General features: G+C 43.3%; 2 protein-coding genes across 5 annotated transcripts in view; one reads left to right on the forward strand and one right to left on the reverse strand.

The window, feature by feature from the left end:
* Nucleotides 1-1,564: 1,564 nt before the first annotated feature.
* On the forward strand, nt 1,565-5,729 carry LOC118287924 (GTPase IMAP family member 8-like). The gene is made up of 5 exons (XM_047327861.1): nt 1,565-1,726; nt 1,816-2,505; nt 2,945-3,697; nt 3,810-4,019; nt 4,108-5,729. The coding sequence occupies exons 1-5, from the start codon at nt 1,702-1,704 to the stop codon at nt 4,311-4,313; spliced, it is 1,884 nt and encodes a 627-aa protein (XP_047183817.1). The 5' UTR covers nt 1,565-1,701; the 3' UTR covers nt 4,314-5,729.
* Nucleotides 5,730-20,642: 14,913 nt separating this feature from the next.
* Nucleotides 20,643-24,087, reverse strand: part of usp54b (ubiquitin specific peptidase 54b) — a 43,213-nt gene continuing 39,768 nt past the window's right edge. For all 4 annotated transcript variants that reach the window (XR_004785741.2, XM_035613530.2, XM_035613532.2 and 1 more), the window contains one exon: nt 20,643-23,088. Coding sequence is in view for 3 of the 4 variants with exons in the window: in XM_035613530.2 (XP_035469423.1) it covers nt 23,002-23,088 (87 nt within the window). In the remaining variant the exon portion in view is untranslated. The remainder of the gene's footprint in view (nt 23,089-24,087) is intronic.

The following is a 24,087-nucleotide window of genomic DNA, read 5'->3' on the forward strand; positions in this document are numbered from 1 at the left end:
CAAAGGCAGCTGCAGAAATGTACAATTGCAGTGACAGTCTTGGAGCGAACATTTACCTGGAAACAGTCGCCCAGGTGAAGACACCTGGGGGCACCTGGTTCATCAGATGTTGCCATGCAGCATCTCTCGCCCTACCCAGAGTCATGGGAAAACACTGGCGAGAGGAGGGATGATGTTAATGCATGCAAAGTTGAAAACAGTAGCTTCTGTTTCAAAGGGAAAACAATAGCAACTTCCCCCTTATGGTTCCTGGACGTGCGAAGGAAATTCCCAGAGGGGGGGTTCTTGTTAGTTTTGAGCCGCCAAATGCAATTTGTTCTCAGCTCTGGACATTTGTGTCTCGTCCAAGTCAACAAAACACCTATCAAGATGTCAATGACTAATTAGGCTTCGTATTGAACCCCATTTAACTCCAGTTAACACACACACACACACACACACACACACACACACACACACACACACACACACACACACACACACACACACACACAGCTGTTTGACAAGGACAGAAGACAACAAAGTGTACTGAAATGTCCACATTTTATTAAAAAACATGTAATCATTTTAAGCCCGGTAACCACAGCAGAAGGAGCAAACAGCTGCTGAAAATAACAATGTGCATCGTCATAACACGTGTTCATGTGTGTGTGTGTGTGTGTGTGTATGCGTGTATAATATTTAATGTATGTGTTTAAAGGGACGTCGCGCAAAATGGTTGTCCTAAGAGTGTTACCTGTCCTTCTGATAGCTTTTGTCATGTAAGGTTAAGTATTGTTTCAATAACGCCAATGATGTGCAACTGCTCATTTCCAACCAGCATTGAGGAGGATTAGATTTCTGATATCACAAGTACGTGTGGCGTTGTTTGACTCAATGGAGCTGGATTAACATGAATAATCATTGGGACAGATGGAATTGACTTAGACGGCCTCCTGGTCATGCTGGCAAGATCTCTGTGCCCCTGTTTTTTTGTTGTTGTATTAAATGTAAGAGCTATTGAAAACAGATCTCCATTGTATTCTGCTCACACACTGTTGATCGAGTTGATACAGCGGAGTGTTAAAAGTGACACCAACTGTAGCTGTGTGTGTGTGTGTGTTGCTATTAATTTGGTTATGTAAGGGTTTTGGCGGAGGCAGCAGGTCGAGCCTGACACCCACAAACCAGTTCGACAACATACAAACACTAATGTCAGAGCTTCTGGGAGACAACAGCCGAGACAGAAACATTTTATCTGATCTCCAAGCGTGGCCACGCGGACCTCTCTATTTCAACCTTGTATTCAAATATTATTTAGGTGATGGCGTTTGTAACAACAGAATGTGCAACAATCAGGTAATGAAACCCAAGAACACACACAGATTGACCTAATGACCCAATAATCAATAGCAGTACTGGATCAATGCATACAGTGTGTGTATATATGAAAATACACAAAGATTTATGAAACTGCTGCTGATGCAGTTAAACGTTTTCACGATGAATGGAAGAAAACAAAAACATTTAGTCGGAGGATTCAACGAACCCGCAGGTTCTATGTGGGGGGAAAAACAGGGTGTGGTTTGCTGGCAGTGTTACCAGATCCCTTCCGCTGATGGAGTGTGAGGTACATTCAGCGCTTCGCTTACACACAGCGAAGCTAGACACAGAAGAAATCGAGCCCCTTGGCAGTCGTATTAATTACCCTCTTCAGGAAACATGAAGAAAGCTACATCTGTCAAAGGTGAGTCAAAAAGGACCCACTGCGAAAGAGAGATGGTTCATCCACAGTTTTCAATCTTTAAACGCTATGCTTGTCCGTCTTTCTGTCAGAGCTGAACGCGGTGATATTGGGATCAAAAAGCTCCCATAAGTATCTGGTTGGAAACATCATCCTGGGAACCGACGCGTTTGATGCAGTAGATTCAACTTTTGATTGTGAAAGGCGAGAGGGAGAGGTATGCGAGCGGAGCGTCACGCTGGTGAAGTCCCCTGGATGGCTCCGGGGATATCACCTCTGTGATACGCCCGAACTTGTCAGGACGGAGACGATTCTCAGCGTCACCCTGTGTCCGCCCGGAATTCATGGTTTCATCCTCGTTATTAATGCCGAGCAACCATTCAAAAAGGTACACAAGAAGGTAACCAAGGACTACTTGCAGCATTATTTTGGTGAGAAGGTGTGGCACCACACTATAGTGGTCTTCAGCCACAGGGGCCACCTGGGCTACAAGACCATCGAGGATTACATACGTGGGGAAGGGGCACCACTGCGGTCGCTCCTGGAGTCCTGTGGTCACAGATACCATGTTCTCGGCGACAATGGCACAGACAGCAACATGGTGAAGGTCAATGAGCTGTTTGAGAAGATTGACGCCATGGTGGCCGAAAACAGCTGTTACGAGATCCTGAGCGCGCTGACGCAGAGTGCGAAGGAGGGGAGGAAGGAAGTGGACCAAAAGGCCGAGGAGTTGCGCCAGCAGGCGCAACAACAGAGGCAACTGCTCGGAAATCTCCTGTTAGGTCAGTTGGATTTGATCCGCATTGATAAATGTTTGTCAGAAGAGAATGAACTTGATTGACCTGTTTTTCTAGTTTGGGCCACCAGCACTGTTGTTAATAATAATGTTGTAGTGGGAAAACATTGCAGCTGTCAAACGACCAGACACATTTGTTAACAACCCCTCAGATTAGCCAAACCTATTTGAAAATTAAACTAAAGGAAAATACTAAATTGTTACCCAAAGTGTGTAATATCAATAAACACCAGATTTGACATATAAACCGGTTTAACAAGTTTCATATTCAACCACGAGTCATGGTCTATGCACGATTATTAAGTAAAACTTTTGAGATCATATATTTTAAAGAAATGACAAAATAATAATAATACTTGAGTTTTACTAAGCAAATATTGTCCTTTTTACTCATCAGATTTCTAAAAGCTATCTTCCTTACACAGAGCCAAAACCCAGCCTGAGAGTCTTGATGGTCGGCTGGGTGTTCTCCGGCAAGAGTGCCACTGGGAACAGGATCTTGAGAGCTGAAGTGTTTCAGTCTGGTGACAGAACCATGAAGGTTTTACGGCAAAGTGGCGAGGTGAATGGGAGAGAGGTCGTCATCGTGGACACTCCTGGATGGTGGAAGTTCTTCCCGGCGGTCTTCACCCCTGCTGCTCTGAAGTCCGAGATTCTGAGTGCCTTGTCTCGGTGCTCGCCATCTCCAAATGTCATTTTGCTGGCGGTGCCACTTGACACGGCGTTCACCGAGGAACAAAGAAGAGTCACCGAGGACAACATGCGGCTGCTTGGGAAGAGAGCGTGGAGACATGTCATCGTGCTGTTTACGAACGGGGACGTCTTGGTGAGGAAGACTATTGAGCAACACATTGAAAGTGAAGGAAAGCCTCTCCGTTGGCTTATTGAGAAATGTGAAAAGAGGTACCACGTCCTTGACAACAAGAGCACAGACGATGGTCAGGTAACAGCGCTGCTGGAGAGGATGGAGGAGATGGTGGCGGGAAACAGCTGTTTTTACCTCAGCGAAACAAATGATCCACAACCCGGGAGAGAGGGAGGTGACGGATTAGCTGAGAACAAAGATGAGAACAGAGTCAAGGAGATCACAGAGCAGCTCAACATCGAGTGGAATCGAAGGAACTGGGAAAAATACCACATCTTCAAAGGAGATGTCAGTATGGACATACGACCAACCTGTAAGCATCCAGAAGCATTAAAACAAAAAACTGTATTCAGCACATTCTAGCAGTAATTTGAATCAGTTTCATGCCTCGTATGACAAACACGATTATTGTTTTTCCCGACCAGTTAATGAAGACAGGCAGAAGTCTGAGGCGTCAGCAGGAGAAAAAGAAGAAGATGAAGAAGCCCATGAAGATGACCAGTTTAAAACCAGGCTTGAAGTTGAAAGTGACGAGGATGCGGGTTCTGGCTCTCTGAAGATAATGAAGGGACTGCTGGAAAGAGAGTGGAGCAGACGAGAGGCGTCGATGGAGCATTTCCACGAGCTCGTTGCAGGTGAATAAGTCAAATAGCTACTGTGCGTGCAAGTATCCTCTGTCTTTATCAGTGTTGTATTGATTTAAAGTCTTATTTTCTGCCATAGACAAGGAAGTCAGCTCCGAACCAGATCTGGATCAGCTGCGGAAATCGAGGGATAAAGTGCTATTGTGGCTGGAAACCCAACACACAACATCAGGCTGCAAGTCCGAGAAAGAGAATCAGCGCGGAAAAAGAAGACCCGCTCTTCAGCCTAAGAACCCGGCTGGAAGTGCGGCAATGAGGAGGAAGAAATGCTCTAACAATTACTGAAATTATTGAAATGAACCTACACGTGTCGTTAATATGCTCATGCCTCTTACTAAGAGAATAAGGCTCATATAGAAAATACTTTAACACATGCAACACGATATTATAGCACAGAAACCTAATATCATGCAGTGTGAAATGAAGGAAAAAATCGAATGAATATGAATATTTAATGATACAAACAAAAGGGTCCGGAGCGGTGTCGAAGTTCCTGTTGATGCCTTGTGATGTGTGAGAGATAACTGACTCACGGAACTTAATTCAGCCGACCATGTCTGGTAGACATTCAGGGCTTTTATCAGGATGCTTCCCACTTCTGTCGTGAAAATCGCTAAACTACAAACCGCAACACGTTGCAGGGGGAAATCATCCAGGGCTGATTTTTAACAGATGTGCAGATTATTGTTATCAGCCAGCACCTGCAAAGACTTAAAGGATACGGGTTTGGGTGTGTCTCCTGATGATCGCCCTGCTGAATTAGAACTGCAACTTTAGAACTGGGATAGAGGAACTATCTGTCTAGAGGCTCTAAGAAAATAATAATATGGCCCCAGTCTACCACCAAGTTACTTAACACAAAGTATTGGAAGGAAAGGGATAGGTGCAAAAACATATATACGTATATATATATATAATGTATTTTAATGTCAAATTAGACCCGATGCATACCCTGTTGATGACTGCATATGAAGATGCCTGACACATCTTCACTTTATAAAATGATGTCACCATGCACTTTTTTATTTATTTTTAATTTTTATTTTTTTTACATAATTTGGTGCCAGAGTGGAGCCACGTTATCAAAGTGCAAAAATTTACAGAAACCATATTTGGGAAAACTTTATTTGCCGTATACCGTGATTGTTTAGTTTGGCCACGTCCCATCCGCTAATATGGAGGGGGGCGGGTTTTATGGCCTGTACTGCAGCCAGGGGGCGGTCAAGTTGTTTTAGCTTGACTTTTGGGGAGCCCTCATGTCATCCATCTCTATATACAGCCATTCCTTATTAGGACAGCAATCCTTGAGGGTATTTTGTCAAATTTGGCACCAAAGTCCTCTTTTTTATTTTATTTATTAGAGCTTTGATGATCAATGGACAGGTTGGCTTGAAGAATAAATGCACTATTTTTTTCCAGCTTCTCAGTTAATTTGTCAATTTTATCAAATTGTCATAACATATTATATCCAAAGGACCCAAATCAAATTCTGCTTGGGGCCCCGTATAGGCTTGGGCCGCCTCGGATTGGGATATTGTGATTGTGATTTCCTGTAACTTTACTGATCATGAAGCTGTGATTGTAGTTATCATATGTATGTCTGTGTCCAAGGTTCTATTGTTTGGTGTTTGACTGCAAAATGAGCAGCAAGGCTGTCATCATTAAGCATGTTAAGAAATACAATAAAGTAAATGCAGTAAAGTGCGGCAGTGGTGCATTATTTTAACTATTCACATCACAGTTTACTGGACTGAAGCTATCGCATGTGACATTTCGACTGAAATGAACATTTATTAATTTTTCTTCAACCCTCACGGCATTTTTAATATCCTCAGGTCAGCACTACAAAGACGTCCATACAACCCATCTGACTACTTTGATTAATTTAAATAGCTAATTAAATGACTGTGTGATGGGAATTATGAATTACCTGCCTCAGAGTTGCATTATTTAATAACCACAAATGGAAATAGAATGGCACCCAGTAGAGCGAATTCCTCCACCACGGCCCAATAACAGTCCCCTTATGAGACCATATTTAACTCCACCACATCTGGATTGTTATTTGGATCTGAGCAAATTGCACAGACACATAAATATCAGTCCCTTAAAATGTGCCTGATTTTTAATCAAGAACCATTCATTTTTTCCGGTAAATTGGTGAATATTACTATTATTTGAACTATTTTGATAGTTGGGATAGAAAATTCCTTGCCAGATCCTTGCCAAAAATGTAACGGGATCTTGCTTGGCCCATATCTCACCCTGACACCAAATTTTTGAAAAATACATTTCAATAGTTTTTGCATAAGCCTGCTGACAAACAAACAAACAAATGGACAGGGGGTGAAAACATAACCTCCTTGGGGGAGATAAATACATTTTTTGGAGAAAAAAAACACCACAAAAAGGTCATGAACATCACACTCGGAAAAAAAGAGGGCGACGGGTGGATATTGCAAATATCAGAATTGTGGACAGGAGCATCAGATGAAGAGCGATGAAGATCTGCAAATGTGTACTTGAATCCTACTGAGGCCCCTGAGCTCATCAGCAGGACCAGCAGAGGGGGATTAGAAGGACCATGGATTACCAGCAAAGAGGCAAGCGGGGATCTCTCTGTTTTATCAGAATGAACCTTAATCCAGAGCTAAACCCTCGACATCTTTGTATTCACAGAGACAAAGACATCGATACATACAAACACACTCGAGGTGGCGATGTGTCAGTTAGATACCACTTACTATTATTAATGTTTACCCTTACCAATATACCATATAACTGCATCAACTGCGCACACACACACACGGTGGGTTTTAAAGGAGACATATTATGCTTTTTTACAGTTTTCCTCTTATGTCCGGACAATATGTAAAATGGTGACACCACCAAATTACAGACGTACATAAATCATGTCTAACGGGCAGTCTGGCACGCCCCTAGCAAAGCCTAGGTTTAAAGTGAGAGTGAGAGAACTTCCTACACGCGCTTGAAGCGGTTGACCAATCACAACAGAGTGGGCTTCATTGGGAGGGAGGGGCCTTAAAGAGACAGGAGCTAAAACCGAGCGTTTCAGAGAGAGGCTGAAAAGAGGAGCTGCAGGAGAATGGACAGTTTGAAGAAACTGATGTGTTTACTGAACATTAGAGCATGTGAACCTTTTCACGTAATAACCCCAAAAATAAAAATTATGAATCTGAATAGGAGGATAATATGTCACCTTTAAAAGAAAGAGAGGAAGAAAGTAAATCGTCTCTGGATGGTCTACCGGACTGTGTGGTTACCACATGCACACATGAATGCTAACTTCATCACCTTAAACTATGGTTTTCTGATCTTTCATGTTGGTGAGCATACACAAACAAACACAGTGAATGCACATGAACACAGTCGTGTGCACACATGCACTGAAGAACTGTGACTCTTTATCAAAAAATTGTGAAAACCCATTTAATAACGTCCAAGGATTTTTACAAAAAGTGGATCTTAATGTTTGTGTGATTGAATACAGTGAAAAACAAATTCCAAGGCAAATTACATGACATTATTCTGAATCAGACTAGGTTTTTCTTTCTTCGTTGTGGCCCCGGACCCAAGACTTTTGAATTTCTTTCCTTGGACACACTACACTTCTCTTGTTTTTGATTCGTCTGTGAGTTGAAAATTCGTCAACCTGACGAAATAACAGGGACAACTAGAGTTCCATCTAAAAGTCATAGCTCAGTTCAAGTCTCTCACACATACAAACAGACAAACAGCAACCCTATCACCTATGGATTATCATTTGATGCTTCTAATTAGTTTTGCAAATTATATTTTGAGGAAAACATTAGCGCTGCCTGGCTATGTTCAATGACAAGGTTAACATTGGTGAAAAGGTTATGACCTCTATTTAAGGTTAATAAAATGGCACACGCTGTGTCTTGGCTGCACGATGGCGTAGTGGTAAGCACTTTCGCCTCACAGCAAAGAAGTTTCTGGGTTCGAATCCCGGTTCAACCAGGTCCTTTCAGTGTGGAGTTTGCATGTTCTCCCCGTGTATGCGTGGGTTCTCTCCGGGTTCTCCGGCTTCCTCCCACAGTCCAAAGACATGCAGAATGGTGTTAGGTTCATTGGAGACTTTAAATTGACCTAGTGCAATAATATCACACAAACAGATTTTCTGTGTTTTCTATAATGTTTAGCAAAAGTTCCTCAATTCCCTCGGGACAGAGCTTGAAGACACATGATAAGGGAAAGACAAAGAAGAAAGGCTCCTTTTTTTTTTGCTCAGTCAGATGACAACAGGTCAGAAAACAGCATTTCCTCTAGTCCACCCATCTCCTTCTTCTGGTCATAAATCAAATCATGTGACAACCACAAATTAAAGGGGATCTATTGCAATCCTTTTCAGCTCTATATTTCAATTCTGGGACTCAACTAGAGTAGATTTGCACTATTTACGGTTCAGAAACAGTCTTTATAAATCTCAAAGTGCCCGTTATGCAGCCGCTCAGTTGAGCCTCTCCTTGAATCCCATTTTCTTACGACCGGCTGAATATCCACAAGTCCTGCTTCCACACCCTGCACCACTGCATCCGCTTACTGGTGTGCCGAAAATAAACTGCAAAACGACGACGTCAGATGACCCAGAGACTAGCTTTCTACGAACAGAAGGAAAAAGTAAGACAGGAGAGAAAACAAGGGGAAGAAACCGTGACAAAGCTGGTTCAGGCAAAGTTCAACTGGGTTCAGTGAGGTCAAAACTGCATATGCAATGAGACAACAAAAACAAAGTTGTAACAGAATACAGAAACCAAGAGCGGTTGAAGTTAGAATAATTTTCTTCAACCCTTAACCATCGTATCTATTGCGTGAACGCGCACAGCAAAAGCTGTATTTCAATCATGAGAGAGTTTTTGAGAAACACATTGAATTATTTTGAGTAGAAGGAATAGACATTGGTGCTTAGACACCGACAGGATGTAGAACGCCATGGAAGTTGCCCTGTGAATTAAGTGCCTACCAAGCTTATGCTGAATCCTTGGGGCCAGCTGCAGCAGTCCTGCACAGGTGTGACCCAGGGCCAAAGGCTCTGCTGCTTTGAATTTGGACACTTGGAGGACAAATAACCTGCTCCACATGTCACGATGGGCATAACTGAGAATGTCTGCAGTGAGACAGGAAATGTGTGCATGGAGAATACTTGACAACAATTGACGTTAGTGACATTGATGCAGAGGGTGATTACCAGCTCATCAAGTGAGTTCCGACACTGGCGGGGAGTGTAGAAGACGGCACAGCCTTGAGTCCGCTGCACGGACGTCTAGTTGCTCGTGTCTTTTGTGGAGACAGTAAGTGAGTGAGTGGTACGAGGTACTGACTGGAAGGACGGCAGTGAATGAAACTGAGGACATCACTTAATTGCCACACGTCGACAGAAAGCATCTGCCTGCCCTGTGCACTCTTCGCATAAAAGGCAAACAGATTGGATTAAAATAGCATACAACGGATTAAAATTGCACAGTGGGGGAAGTGATGTTATACAGCTGGCAGACAAGACGAACAAGGGCATATCAAAACTGACAAACAGTAATTTGCGACTCCTTTCTCTGCAAGTATGCATGTGTACGAAAGGAAGAGATTAGGTGAGGCAGGCCGAGTGAGCGAGAGAGAGAGAAAAAAAATCAATCATCGGGTTTGGAAAGGGTAAGAGGTAAACACTGTGTGGGAGGGAAGGGAGCCGATTTTAAATGTAGGATAAAAATGTGAAAGGGACAGTCAAAAAAGATGTACCTTATAAGGAAAAACTGACAACTTGTCAAAGTTCTTTTACCATAAGAGGCCAAGAATCTCTTCTCCTGACTGACCCCTTGAAGACTTTTGAGGAAGGGAACACAGCCATGGCATTATGGGTATAGAAGCAGAATGGTTGAGGAGACGGTGGTGAACAGCACAGACACAGATTATTTTTAGGTCAAAAAAAAAATTGATGTTCTTTACCAGAACATCTGAACAAAAACAAAACAAATGACATAAATGAGATCGAATGAGGGTTTCACGACGCACGCACGCACGCACGCACGCACGCACGCACGCACGCACGCACGCACGCACGCACGCACGCACGCACGCACGCACGCACGCACGCACGCACGCACGCACGCACGCACGCACGCACGCACGCACGCACGCACGCACACACACACACACACACACACACACACACACACACACACACACACACACACACACACACACACACACACACACACACACACACACACACACACACACACACACACACACACACACACACACACACACAGCAACTGAGAAGTCTTTCAATATTGATTAATCTGTGGGTTCTTCGCTTGATTAATCAGTTCAAGAAAATGTCCGGACTTCAGCGTATGTCTGAACGCATCGCAACTGAGCTGAGACGAGCTGTAGCTCCACTCTTGTGATAGACCGGTGAGATGGCCTCATCTAACTCACAATGTTGCATTATGTCTTGAATCTGCTAATTGTTTCAGCGCGGCGTGCAAAGTGACGATCTCCCCGTGGGCCGATCAGAGAGATAACTTGACTCAGTGAAACTGAGAAACTGACAAGTCAGTTGAAAAAAGGCAGAAGATAAGATAGTGTTTAGCCAACAGGTCACAAAAAAGAAGCGAGGAGGAGGCAACTGTTGAGATGGTGGAGTGGTTCATGTGTTTGTAGATCAGGGAGAGATTTAATGTTAACATGTCACACTAAGCCTGTTGAATCTGGAATCACAGGCTGCTGCGCTGGTGTCCTCATGCAGACAAGCGTCTTTTATGTGTGCCCATTATTAAGTCAACATTAAATTGGCCCAGTATACGTGGCATCTGGCATGCGTTCTTCACAAACACACAGAATCTGGACAGCGTCCTGCTGTTCATCCAGTTATGGCCGTGCCGTGGGGGATAGGGATGAGGACGATTCAGCAGGTCAGCAGTGATGAATGTTAGATGGAAGCACTAAGGAGGAGAGATAAATCTCTGGGAAATGGCAACCAAGTGATGAGGACTGGAAGAGTTTCAGTCGCTAAATATAGACGGTGTTGTTACAGAGCACAAAGCTGCCTGCGATGCCCAAAACTCAAAACGTGTGTCACAACTCGACAAGCCAGGGAAAAAGCAGACGCTGGGAAAACACATGGTCACATCAGTCCAGTGAACCTCGAGGAATTTCAACTTATTTTGGATGATTCTGCTTGGACACAGTTTTTTTAACTACTTAATGAAGCATGGGGAAAAAAATGTAGGATTGCAGTATATGCCGACCAAATGCGAGAAGCTACACAAAACAGACCCCTCCGGTTTTCTCTGCGAAGCCGTGAATCTGGGAGTACAGCAGGCTGAGCGAGTGCGGCTGCCCTGGGGTCAAAGTTCAAACAAACGAACTGTGACCTTCAAGGGGAATGCAAAATATGTTCTGTGTTGATTGTTGGCTTCAAGACAATACACAGCAAGAAGTGATACTTCCTTCAGATCGGCAAGTCAGTTGGGTCTCATCTGACCACTTTGTCAAACCCCCATCTTTAGGTAACATTTCAATCGATCACTTCAGTATATTATTAATAATTGTATCCTCTGGCTGGAGCCGCTACATGGGTGACAGGGAACAGTTAAGCCACCAGATCTGGAGGGATGAAGCTGGGAGATATGAGAATTTGGAGGAAAAAGACAAGGGGGGATGATTGTAAGGGAAAAGACGACGAGAGAGAGAAAGACAAATGGGGCAGACTGGACAGAGAAGAGCCAAAGAGTCGGGGAGAAAGAAGGATGTAAGAGAAATCGAGTGTCTGACAAACAAGCGAGGTGTGAACGTAGAGAGGGATTTCTGGGATGAATCAGAAAAGACCACGCAAAGGTGAAATATTGATTGATAGCCAACCACCCCTCACACCAAGGTGTTTTCAATTCATAACAGATGTGAATAGAAAGCCGGGATACAGGGGGATGGTGGAAAGGTGTGGGAGCTGGACATGAGGAAACAAGAGAGGTGAGTGGGAAAATCAGACAGAAGAAGAAAAAAAAAGGAACAAATAGGCAGAAGAAGAGATGCATTATGCTTGTAGAAGAGTGAATGACCTTGGCAACAAGCATTACTGTGACAGATTAAGGGTTAATGTCCAACGGGGGTACTTTTAAAGAAGAGCGGAATACTTCCATCACACACACACACACACACACACACACACAGCGGGAGCTGCGGTGCTGAGTGTGCTGCCGAGGGCTGAAATCAAAAGCGGTGATTCTGATAATAATAATTGCAGTGATTACTGCTTGTTCGCATGTCTCCCAGCATTTATTCTCATGTTGTCCCCCCGACGCATTAAATCTCTTCAATCTCTAACTCTTTCAGCAAAAAAAAGCTGTGGAGGAGATTTCACAGGGCTAAAAAAAAACAAAAAAAACAAAAAAAAATAAAAACACATTCCCTTGCTGTGGAAACACAGTTGGGCTGCATGCTGTGGAAATGTCATCAAAACCCTGAAAGGGAGTTTTGACTTTTAAGCCAGGTTGATGGATTGTGTGTGTGTGTGTGTGTGTGTGTGTGTGTGTGTGTGTGTGTGTGTGTGTGTGTGTGTGTGTGTGTGTGTGTGTGTGTGTGTGCACATTGTTGTGAAGATTTATCTTAGTGGGAAAAGCTGATTTATTAGGCAAAATGACTACAATCAATAATCAGAGAATCAGAGGAAAGGGTAATTTACTTCAAAAGCTACCTTACATAAAAGATTGTTTTTCTGTTTGTATCTGTTGTGACCCGATCCGACCTGGATAGTGTTGTCATTCACTATCTCTTTTTAAACACCAGCATCCACTTGCAGACGAGTTTGCTGTAGTTGTACATTGTACAATAGACGTGCTTTAAAATATGCGGATCAATGCTACATAAGTAGACACTAGGTTTAGAGGTGAATTGCCACCTCTTTCACACAGTGCCGTGCGCAATGATGTACTACAGGGAATGTTGTATTTGATGTTCCATGACACTGGAGGTAAAGGTTTTCATTTCTCTGATCCCTCAGTACAAGTCGATGTGACGCCTTCACGAGTGGACCTCACTACGAGTGCGGTGAGACAGACAAAGAAAAAAAGAAAGTACACAGGGGGAAAAGATGAATGAATGAATGAACGAAGCAGAGAATGAATGATCGGGCTCCGTGCACGTGCAAGAACACCACTTGGTACGTTGCTATGGTAACAGCAAGTGCCATCTGTCTGGGATGTACATAAAGTAGCAACATGTGGGGTAGAACTCCTGCATCGTGCGTCACACGTGTCTGGAAGTGCTGATGTACGGAAGACTATTAGGGCCAGGCATGAGAAAAAAAATGAGGGGGAAGATTTTTATTTTTTATTAATTAATAATTTATAAATTTTTTATTTATTTAGCATTTCAACATTAAAGTGGAAATGTCGAGAATAAAGTCGAAATGTTGAAATGAAAGTCGAAATAGCCCTAAACGACCGTGTTGTGGTACCAGTTCAGCTAGCTGTCACACATCCACGTGAACTAACGTTAGAAAAGCTACGCTAGCTCCGGCAACTGCACGCCTCTCAAAACTCATTAATGGTTGTTTGCAATTGAACGTTACTGGCCAGGAAACGCGTTGACGTTCATGTGCAAACACCCGTTGTCACCGCATCGCTTCTTTCCATGTTCAGCCTGTCAATAATAATAACGCAACCTTTACAACTTGGTCAGCAGCTAGCGTTAGCTTAGCAAACTGGCTAGCAAAACATCAACATCCGGTTGTTTGGCGCTGCTGAAAAGTGCTTCTGTAGTAGTATTTCAACTTTTTAAATTTATTTATATATTCTCGACATTTCGACTTTATAATTGGAATGTTAATAACTGTATGTGTACTGATGTGTGCGGGTGTCTATGCGAGGAAAGCTACATGTGATGCAACCGATTCACTTAACGATAACCGACCCTGAGTCGTAACTTGCTTGAACAAATGAACAAGACATGCAGACAAAAATAGAATTTTAAAAAAAAGAAAAGGGAAAAAAGAAGAAGAAAGAAGTCGCGTCTGCTTGTGATGCAGCAGAGGGAAAATGCATGGGGTAAAAATAACCCCTCGGTTTCTATTCCCCTCCGTTATGGTCCTCTCCGGCTGCTCTCCCTCCTCCGCCGGTGCACTATTTTTAGCCCGAGATGACTCTCTCCTACCGGGAGCCTGAGCGCCTGTCTGCCACTGCGCCGCACGTGAGTCCCCCGCACGTGCGCTCCTCTCCCGCGCCGTGACAAGCAGCCCGGGCGTCAGACACGACCCGCGTCCGCCGCCGGTGCCAACGCCAGGGGAGAGAGGAGGAGGGAAGGAAAGAGAGCGAGGCGATAAGGGGGATAGGGATAGAGATGGAGGTGCTGGGTGGTCTTGTCATTGATCGCTGTCTCTGAATAAAGGATGGGGGAAAAGGACAAGACAAAAATCAAACCATTCACTTATTCATTCCTTCATCCTTTCATGGATTTTTCTATGGAAGACCAACCTCTGCCAGAAAAAAAGTAGGGACACGGATACATAGAGATTAACAAAACTCAAGACGAGGTCATCACTGCCCACAAACTTACACTCGTCCTTGACCGTGGCTCGTTTTCTTTTTCTTTTATTTTAAAGTTATGACAATGTTTGGTGATGGTCTTGATAAGCGCTGACAAACGCCGTCCTGCTGTGATTCAGGAAACAGGCCAGAAAATAATCAAGAGTCGATCAGGGTCAACAACTACAAAGGCTGTATTTGGTTTGGTTTCATTTGCCTCTCCAAGTGGTGGGGGTTTAGGATTTTGTTTCTTACCATTACAAGTATATGTTTAGATTTTGTGAAGTCCTCTGGAGTTTGCACAGTGTTTGATCAGGGATCAGTTGCTCTTTTAACTTCCACAGGAGTCCCGCTTCCTCCTTGACACGTCGTCTCCAGCAGAGAGAGCTTCTGAAGCTACATTCCAGTGCATCTTTGACTGGTGTGGTTAATGTACGGGTTGTCATCTGCTCGAGAACTGATCTGTGTTTCATGGGATACAACCAACCCGCCTAAAAAAGCGTTAGCGATCACAACCATCTCCATGTGGTTTCTTTTAGCATGAACGAGACGGTTTAAACTTGATTTGAGGGCGGGACATATGGGTTGTACAGTGCGTGTTTTCTGTGAATCTCTAGCCAGACTTTTGGCTTTAAGGACGGCTTTGTTGCTCTGTCGTGATGGGTTCACCACTTTGGACAGGACTAAAGTATCTCTAAAACCTTTAGATGGACGGCCAAGTTGTCATTTTACAGGGATTTGTGGTCTCTGGTAAGACTTTGATAATCCCCTGACGTTCCATTTAGTGACAGGGTTTGACAACTTGTGGATCAACATTACATTTGGTACAGAAGTCCATGTCCCCCCTACCAATATTCTGGTTCATAAGAGGATATAACTGCAAAACTAGCATGTCTTTTAGACTAGTCTCAGCTGAAATAATGAGCGTAGTCAGGGAACAGTGTTGGCACATTGAACACAAGTGCGAATGTAATTGCGTTGTCAATGCACACACGGCAACAATAAGGACATAATAGCGCAAGGCCAAAGCGGCCGGGTAGCCGCTAAGAAGCTCGAATCAATTTGCCAGTAAACACACAAAGCAATCTTCTCCTGAGGCCTCAACTGTTGACGATATTCATTTTCACTGATTGATGGAGTGGAAATAAAGGTTTATCAATGTTGAGCTGCATGCGTCATATTCCCCCCCTCTTCTGGAACTTTTGTATCTAATCTGTTCTTCGTTTGTTTTTTCATTTTTGAAGTTCTTCATGCTAACTTGAAGTTTAGGTTTTTCGAATTTCATACTGCATTTTGTTGCAACGTTGATGATATTAGACAACAAACAAGCATTCGCTGCCTGGTGCTTGCATATCGTGGTGGCACACAAGACACACATGCAGAATGGTAATGTCATTTCTATCATTATGATGTGCGTTATAATTTAAAAAAATTGTATCTATCACCATAGATTAGAACATGCAACAATATGTTCATATATTCACACAAGAGGTGTACACATTTTTTTTCCTATGGCCTCTCTCTTTAATTCCTCCCTTTTTTTGCTCCAGAATTATGCCTTGTCGTTTTAACGGCCATCCACTTTTTCTCGAATTACTTTGGACCATTTACCAAAAGTGACAGTTTTCTTCTACGGTTTTTATCTGACTGATGACTGATAAAGGCAATCAAGCACTTCCTGTCCTAATGGCTGTGGTAGAATGACTCGGATCAGAGCTCATTATCTCTTCTTTGTCATTCCAGCAGTCCTGAAAGCTTCTATAGGAGCCACTCGGCCATCTTCCCCTGTTGGTGTTTCAAGTGTTTCCTCATTGTCTGCATGTTTTCGCATCACTTCTAAATTTGTTGGTTGACAGGTAGTTCCAGTTACTTGTATAGTATGTGCCTCTTGATCCTGTGTCGATATGACTGGTGTTCAGGCTCTTACTAAACAATAAGAAACTATTACAAGCATCGTATTTTTCTGCTGTAGGCCACACAGAAAAGGCACAGCTTAGCAAATGTCCAGCAAAAACATATTGTACATTTAAATTCAAGTGACAAAGCCACCCATAGAAGCCAAAGTTATATCGATAATCCTTTCTTAATTTTCATGAGTAGAAGAGCGTTAAGAGTTAATGATATGACATTTACACAAGGAAATGTGTCATATTTGAAGTTAATTTGTTTCAGACTTTTGACATCTCTTGTCCATTTTTTGTCAAACTTGCGGCGTGGCTCTCAGGATAAAAAATGACATTCTCATTCGCGCCATTCACATTGCGTTTGTGTCATTTGCATTTGCGTGACGCCGTGTCGCGAGAGCCGATTATCGCTGCCATTTTTCAACATCACCGATGTCCACGTCCCAGGGAGGACGGGCGAACACAGAAAGAGTTTGGTGTGAATGCACCATAAGAGCTCCGTTTTAACAATCTAAGTGCCAAGTCCGACGACGATGACGAAACGCGCTTTTGGTAGTTTGCGGTAAAATGGTTTCTGGTTTGCTGTCTCTGAATTAATCCTGGGAGTGTTTTGGGCATGCAAAAACCCCCAAACAGTGTACTTCGTCCCATTCCATTGAAACGCAAAGTGCATTTGCTATTTACGTGAACTTGAAATCTCTGTCGGTCTAAAACTAGCTAAGACAGGTTTGGCACTGCTCTGTAATGGATTTAAGAGAGGACTTCAATTTTAGGGCTTCATTTTTGTCACCACATATGGTTCATTTGCCTGCACAACACTAACAAATGCTGGTACACAATGCATGTGTCTATTTCCACATTGCTTCTTTGTATGTTCCTAAATCCATGTTTGCTTTTGTGCGTGTGTTTGTGTGTTCATGTCTCGCCCACACATTTTTGTTTGTGCTGATGTGGTCTCGATCTTTGACAAATGAGCACGGCGTTGTCGAGAGGGGTGTCCGCTTCGCTTAGCAACGTCTCCTTCACCAAGAAATTATCCCACTCACTGTTCTGTGTCCAATTAGACATGCCTCTGTAACATCACATTTTCTCTGTGGAAATAACTTGAGAAAATATAATTCCTATCTCAATTGCCCATCACGGTGCACGGTGGCGTAGTGGTTAGCATCTTCGCATCTCAGCAAGAAGGTTCTGGGTTCGAGTCCCGGTTCAAACCAACCAGGGCCTTTCTGTGTTGAGTTTGCATGTTCTCCTTTTGCATGGGTTCTCTCCGGGTTCTCCGGCTTCCTCCCACAGTCCAAACACATGCAGAATGGGGTTAGGTTCATTGGAGACTCTAAATTGACCGTAGGTGTGAATGTGAGGGTGAATGGTTGTTTGTCTCTGTATGTGGCCCTGCGATAGGCTGGCGACCTGTCCAGGGTGAACCCCGCCTCTCGCCCAATGTCAACTGGGATTGGCTCCAGCCCCCCCGCGACCCTTAAATGGATAAAGCGGTAGACATGAATGAACTGACCATCATTTTCATTATGGAAGACCAATCGTGTTGCTCTTGCACTTGGCGTGTATCATCCATATGCACCTTCAGCACCGTTTGCTGTGTTGCCCAAGTCAATTCCAGAGGATAGTTGTAAGCTTGCATTTTAAATATTTTACTGCTCACTTCTGATGTTGAGTCTGCTCATCTCCAGTCACTGCCAGCCGATTACATGTTGCATTATTTTAGAATTACATCACGGACACACACACACACACACACACACACACACACACACACACACACACACACACACACACACACACACACACACACACACACACACACACACACACACACACACACACACACACACACACAATTGAGTCATTATCTTTTCTCTGCTCGGCTCTGCAGGGAATTATTTTCTTTTTCTTTCGTTTTTTTTTTTCCTGCAAACATCTCTTTCAAACTTAACTGTCATTGCCTTTGGCAAAATCTCTCTGGGTTGTGGCAAAGTATAGGAATCTTTTTGGTGAGCGGAGATATGTATCTGTGATGACACAAACATAAATGTCAGTACTTTTGTGAATGAGTGGGCGTGGATGAGTGCGTTGTGGGACCATCAGGCTCGTGCATCACTGCTCACATCTAGTGGTAGTGGGACACACTGCAGCCTGGCCTGACAGTCAGCATTTGCAGGCAACTTTTTTATAATTTTTGGCAGCAACGGCCTATTCAATAACTTACAGTCTAAAACACTGGTAATCATCAATTTGACATACATTTTCCACACTGCAATTTATATATATGTACATATAAACATATATGTACATATATATACGTATATCATGCAATAAATAAAAAAATGTTTCATTTATTTTAATCTTGTTTACCTCTTGTCTGTATCCCTTTCGCACTTTAATTATTGTTATATATTTACTGTATTTATTTACCTGTGAAGCACTTTTAATTGCCTTGTGTATGAAAAGTGCTACACGAATAAAGTTGACTTGTCTGATACCGAGGTTGATTTAGTTCGCCAAAAGTCCGTGGAGTGATACCTCCTGTTGCGTTAGCATCTGTGTGAGCCGGTAACCGGCCTTACCTCCAGTTCCCGGAAGACGAGAGCAGAGTCCGGCGGTGAGCAGTCAGGGACCGGTCGGGCCGGGACCGGGGGGAGAGTGGAGTGGGACGTGGTCCCGCTGATTCCTTGGAAACCAAGGTACTGAACACGTCGTTTGCGGGAGCTGAGCGACACACGGACGGTCTCACCTGTTCCTCCGAGTGTCGCCCCAGTATAGGCGCCATTTTTCTTTTTAAAAACAGCCCGCCATCATGCTCGGAGGATCTACGTCATGAGGGGCGTGTCCTCCAAAGGGCCAATTGCAACAAATTTCACCGATGCCTTTTTTTTTTGGTCCAGGCTGAATATATAGTATTCATGTGTTGCAGTTAATTTGTTTAAATATTATAATTATTCAACCTCAATAATACTGTAATTTATTTTTGACTGTGTCCTAAAACAGACAAGGGAAAAAAGGTCAAATTCTCTATGAACTACGACTGTCGATAATTCATCATGCTAGTCATTTTCTGTATTCTGTATTTTGTCTCGATATTGATGAGGTGAAAAAAAACGACACTGAAAAAAGTAATTTTTTTAAAATCTTAAACTAGTAACCTACAAATTAATTTGTTTGAAGTTTGTTCAACTTAAAGCTATGGGTTGGCTTCATATATTAACTTTAAGTTGAACAAACTTAATTCATTTGTGTTCAAGTTGATAAGCTTCTCTTTTTTTAACTTTATCGCTAAAAAATACAAATCCTCTCCGTAATTTTCTTTTTTTTCAGTGTACTGATATTTCTCTCAACTCATCCCATCAGAAACATCATCAGCACATTAGCAGACTTCCCAGAATTCATCTCTCAGAGAGAAAATATGAATGATGGAGACTTGCTGTGCATCTAAGCTTGTTAAATTAAGTCGCAGACTCGTCATTTCTTCGTATGAAAACAGGACAAACTACAATGAAGGCTGGTGTCAAACAAAGTTTTGCCGTCTTACAAACATTTTTAGGCAAACTCAGGCATCAGCCTTGTGTGTTGACTTTGTACGTTGAGTGGCTCTGACAGGAGCAGCTGCAGCCGTTAGATCTTCATGTGAAATGAAGACGTTTTCAAACTGAGAGGACGAAATTGGAAGGCAAACCTGTCTGCAGCTACGACTGACAATATCTCTTCTATGAAAGCTGTTCATTGAACCTAAGATCAGTTATTGCCGAGTATTTTAGATTTTTCCAATAAAATATTTTCATCGCACTAAAATGTTCAAATTCTCTAAGAGTCCAAATAAAAGTATGGACATTTTGCACCCTGATTCTGTCCACTCCTCTGAAAAATTAATTTCAACTGCCTATTCAAAAAGACATTTCACAGAAATTTTTCACGAAATTAGAATATATTCCAATGTTTCTTTGGTTAGATGCAGATATGTAACAAACATTACAGTTACTTTTACCAGTACATTACAGGTACTTATACAAACATTACAGATACCTACAGTGGATTTGGTTTTCCAGTTGTTTGAAGATTTCAGAAACAGACAGGGAGTTACGTTTTTTTTTTTACACCTGATCTTTCCAAAAGCAAAAGAGGACACAGACATGTTACGGTGGTTACGCCCCCTGTGGGAGTGCATTGGTAATAACTTTATTGCAAAAATACAGGTTCCCTCTTTCCCCGAGCAACAACACCCCAGAACTGACACACATTAATCTACACACACCCACAAACAATAAACCACCTTCGGCCGTTCGCCCAGTCTCCACCCCTCTCGGGCTCATGTCATTCGCCAAAAAAACCCAAAAAATCTCACACTTTCATCCTTTAGTTTACATTCATTCGCTCTCTTTCTCCATCCCACTCTCTCCCTCCGTGTTGCCCTCTTTTTTGCATTCCATTGGATGAAACATAGCAGTAGATGCAGAACAACAAAGTTCACCAGCAGCATTAAACATGAGATTCTCTCCCCCCTCTCCCCCGCGTCGCCGCCCAGAGTCCATGAGAGCGCCCGTGGGTGGGTGTGTCTGCCTCCTGACTCGTCTCTGATACAGGAGGGAAGGTTCATTTGCATAGCGGACTCATGCGCTACAATTGGCTACATTCTCCCACATCCAAAACCCCAAACAACAAACAAACTAACAGACAAACAAACCTACATCAACAAAATCTGAACCTAAATGGGGAAAAAAACCCAGAAACGACGATGTTAAATAAGCTCTCTGAGTTAAGTGCCAACCTTTGGTTTAGTCACAACGATCGGTCAACATCAGTAAATTCTTAAAGAACTTTACATTGGCCAGTTTTATAATAAGGACGTTGTAATTTTTTTATGATATTTAATAGAATAAAGCATATAATAAATGTACTCTACACATGTCAGAATGCTACTCAGTAAAGGGGGGTGAATTAAGTTAAATCTGTTCATTACTGTATAATAACTCTTCATACAACTGAGGAATGGTTGACATCTCTAAAGAAGATAGCTCACTGGCTGAAAATATACCTCTAATACATACATATCATATAAAGTATACTCATATTTGACATGTCACTGTCTCAGGCTGAAGATGAGCTTCTTTCTTTTTTTCTATTCACAGCTGAGATCTCAAAAAAACAGTTTCAGTGGGTGAGAGAAATAATAAAGTGTGAATTCATAAGTGCCACTGAAGTTCACCTGAGGCCTTTTTAAGTTAAACAAACACCACTGACGTCGCTCCACCTGCTTCTTGGTCAAACAGCCTTCGGAAAGTGCACTTCTTCTGCCAAGTAATCTTACAAAGCGCACTTGAGTCGTCTCTCTGCTCACTGATAAAGCCCAAGAGAAGGGATTCCCTAAAGCTACATTCTCCCATTCCTTCTCGACTTTCCCCCCCTTGCTGGCCTGTTTCCGGTGCTACCGTTTTTTTTTTTAACCTGTCCGGAGGGAAGAAAGCAAGCGAGAATAAAAGAGAGCAAGAAAGGAAAGGAGGAGAGGAAAGACGCAGAGAAAAAGGAAGCGCTTTTCTTGTTTAATCTCCCGGTAGAAACGGGAGAGCTGTCATTAGGTCGGCGAGCGGTTTGGGTAGGAGGGGTGGTAACTCCAGCTAGACACTTGTGAAGTGCACTCCACTCGTATTTGAAATGCAGACATGAGGAAGTACCACTTTAAGTTTATCAATAATTGTTAATTATCATTATCAACATTCCATAAGGTCTTATTAATTAACATACAGGTTTCATACATGAGTTTTTCTGTACATGACTTTTAGTTAATAGAGAGTTCGGTCTCGGGCGGGTCTACTGTGCGCGCACACAGGAAGAAAAAAACAAAACAAACAGACAAACCCTAAATCAAAAGAGAGAAAAGAATATGGCTGTCCATCTTAAAACAGACCCAGTTCGGCTACGTGTGCGTCCAACAGGAAATGCCCGTGAAGAAAGAGGAAGAGGGCCTGGCTACTTGGTAAGAGCCTCCCCCTGAGCGGAGGGTCCCGCGGGATGGAGGGGCGAGTCAGCCGAGAGCTCGGGTCCCAGTCAGACCCGGGCCGGTGCCCAAACCAACGCAAAACTGACCACGCCACAGGAAGCGGCATGCGCGCCAGGCTGACTGCACAGGGATTCCCTCTGAGAAACCCAGGGGGAGACGAGAAACAACAGTCCCGGGAAGTAGGGGAGAAGCTTGAGGTTGTAGTTGGGGGTCAGAGTGACTGCATAGACAGAATAGTAGGTTGAAGGGGGGGGCAAGGTGAGGCAAAGCAGGGTGCTGCAGGCGCTGAGGGAGGCTCTACGTCAGTGCCGATGTGCGTGTGTGTGCGTGCATGTGTATGCGTGTGCATGTCGTTTGACGGGGGGGAAGGAGAAAGAACGGGATCGCAGCTGAGTTTTTGATCCTCCCGATGCCAGGTCCGTCGCAGGCGAGGCCGTCGAAAAGGACCGCGGCGCCGCCGCCGCCGCCCCGCGTGGCAGTGTTGACACGGCGAGACGTTAGTGAAGCAGAGCGGGACTCTGGTCGGAGGACAGCTTGACCCCCGTCAGACACAGCCAGAAACTCCCAGCATTGCCCGACAGCTCCTGGACGAGGGGAGAGTGAGCGGGAGGTCAGGTCGAACATGGAGGTTTACAGTACATACACGATAAATATTCAAGGAGGGGTTGATTTTGTGATGTAGTATTCTTGTGTTTATGGTCATTTACCCACCTGTTCTCAAAGCCCTTTTGACAACAAGTGTCATCATCCTCAGCTCCTCAACTCTTATTTTCTGTCCTTGTCTTTATTTCATTTTCCGAACTCTGTAGAGCGGCCTTGGGTAACCGGAAAGGCGCTCGATAAAACACTTTCTTTGTATTGTTATCATTATTTACACTGTATGTCCCTTTTCTAGTTTCAATCTCAGTCTCATAAACCAACCATTTGTTTGAATCCTTTTTAAATGACATAAGACATGAGAAGCCTCATCATTCCTCTCCCTGTATAAAAGATCGTAACTGTATCCAGGTTTCGATGCACCTGTGTGTAGATTTCAGATATTAACGTGCCACAGTTTCCCCGGTTTCCGTCTGAGTACTACACAGAGTATATTACGGTTTCTGAGAGCAGGACAATAATATTGTTTTCTAATTTGCTCATTATTAAGGTCTCAGGCACTTTGCCCCCACAAATGTAATTTTTAACTTTCAAATGAAGGCGTGGCTCACAGGCACAAACACCTGCAAAATTACGAGTTTCAGTTTGATAGAGTTTTCTAAACAAAAGCTCCTGTTCCTGAAAGACATTAAAAGATTCTTCATTCCAGCAGTTACTTCATGAGGGTCAGAACAACTTTTTCTGAGCCGTCAAAGATGATGTAATTATCATCATTATCATGTATTCACGAAAACTTGCGCTGAATCCTCGACTTGACAGACAGTTGTACTTGCTAACTTTTGATTTCTGCCAAAGGAAATTAAATATCTTGAAATGGAAGTGTGATTTTGGCACAAATCTTCACACCGTCAAACATTTTAAATTCAGGTGCCTTTGCCCCGGTTCGGACGGCAGCTCTGACACTTAAGTCGCAGCATCGGCCTTGA

Source organism: Scophthalmus maximus, chromosome 16 (assembly GCF_022379125.1).
Source record: "Scophthalmus maximus strain ysfricsl-2021 chromosome 16, ASM2237912v1, whole genome shotgun sequence".
NCBI classification, from domain to species: domain Eukaryota; kingdom Metazoa; phylum Chordata; class Actinopteri; order Pleuronectiformes; family Scophthalmidae; genus Scophthalmus; species Scophthalmus maximus.

Coding starts and splice junctions, on each gene's coding strand:
- LOC118287924 (XM_047327861.1), top strand. CDS start 1,702: ATGAAGAAAGCTACATCTGTCAAAG. Junction 3,698..3,809: donor TATGGACATACGACCAACCT/GTAAGCATCCAG, acceptor TTTCCCGACCAG/TTAATGAAGACAGGCAGAAG. Junction 4,020..4,107: donor TTTCCACGAGCTCGTTGCAG/GTGAATAAGTCA, acceptor TTTCTGCCATAG/ACAAGGAAGTCAGCTCCGAA.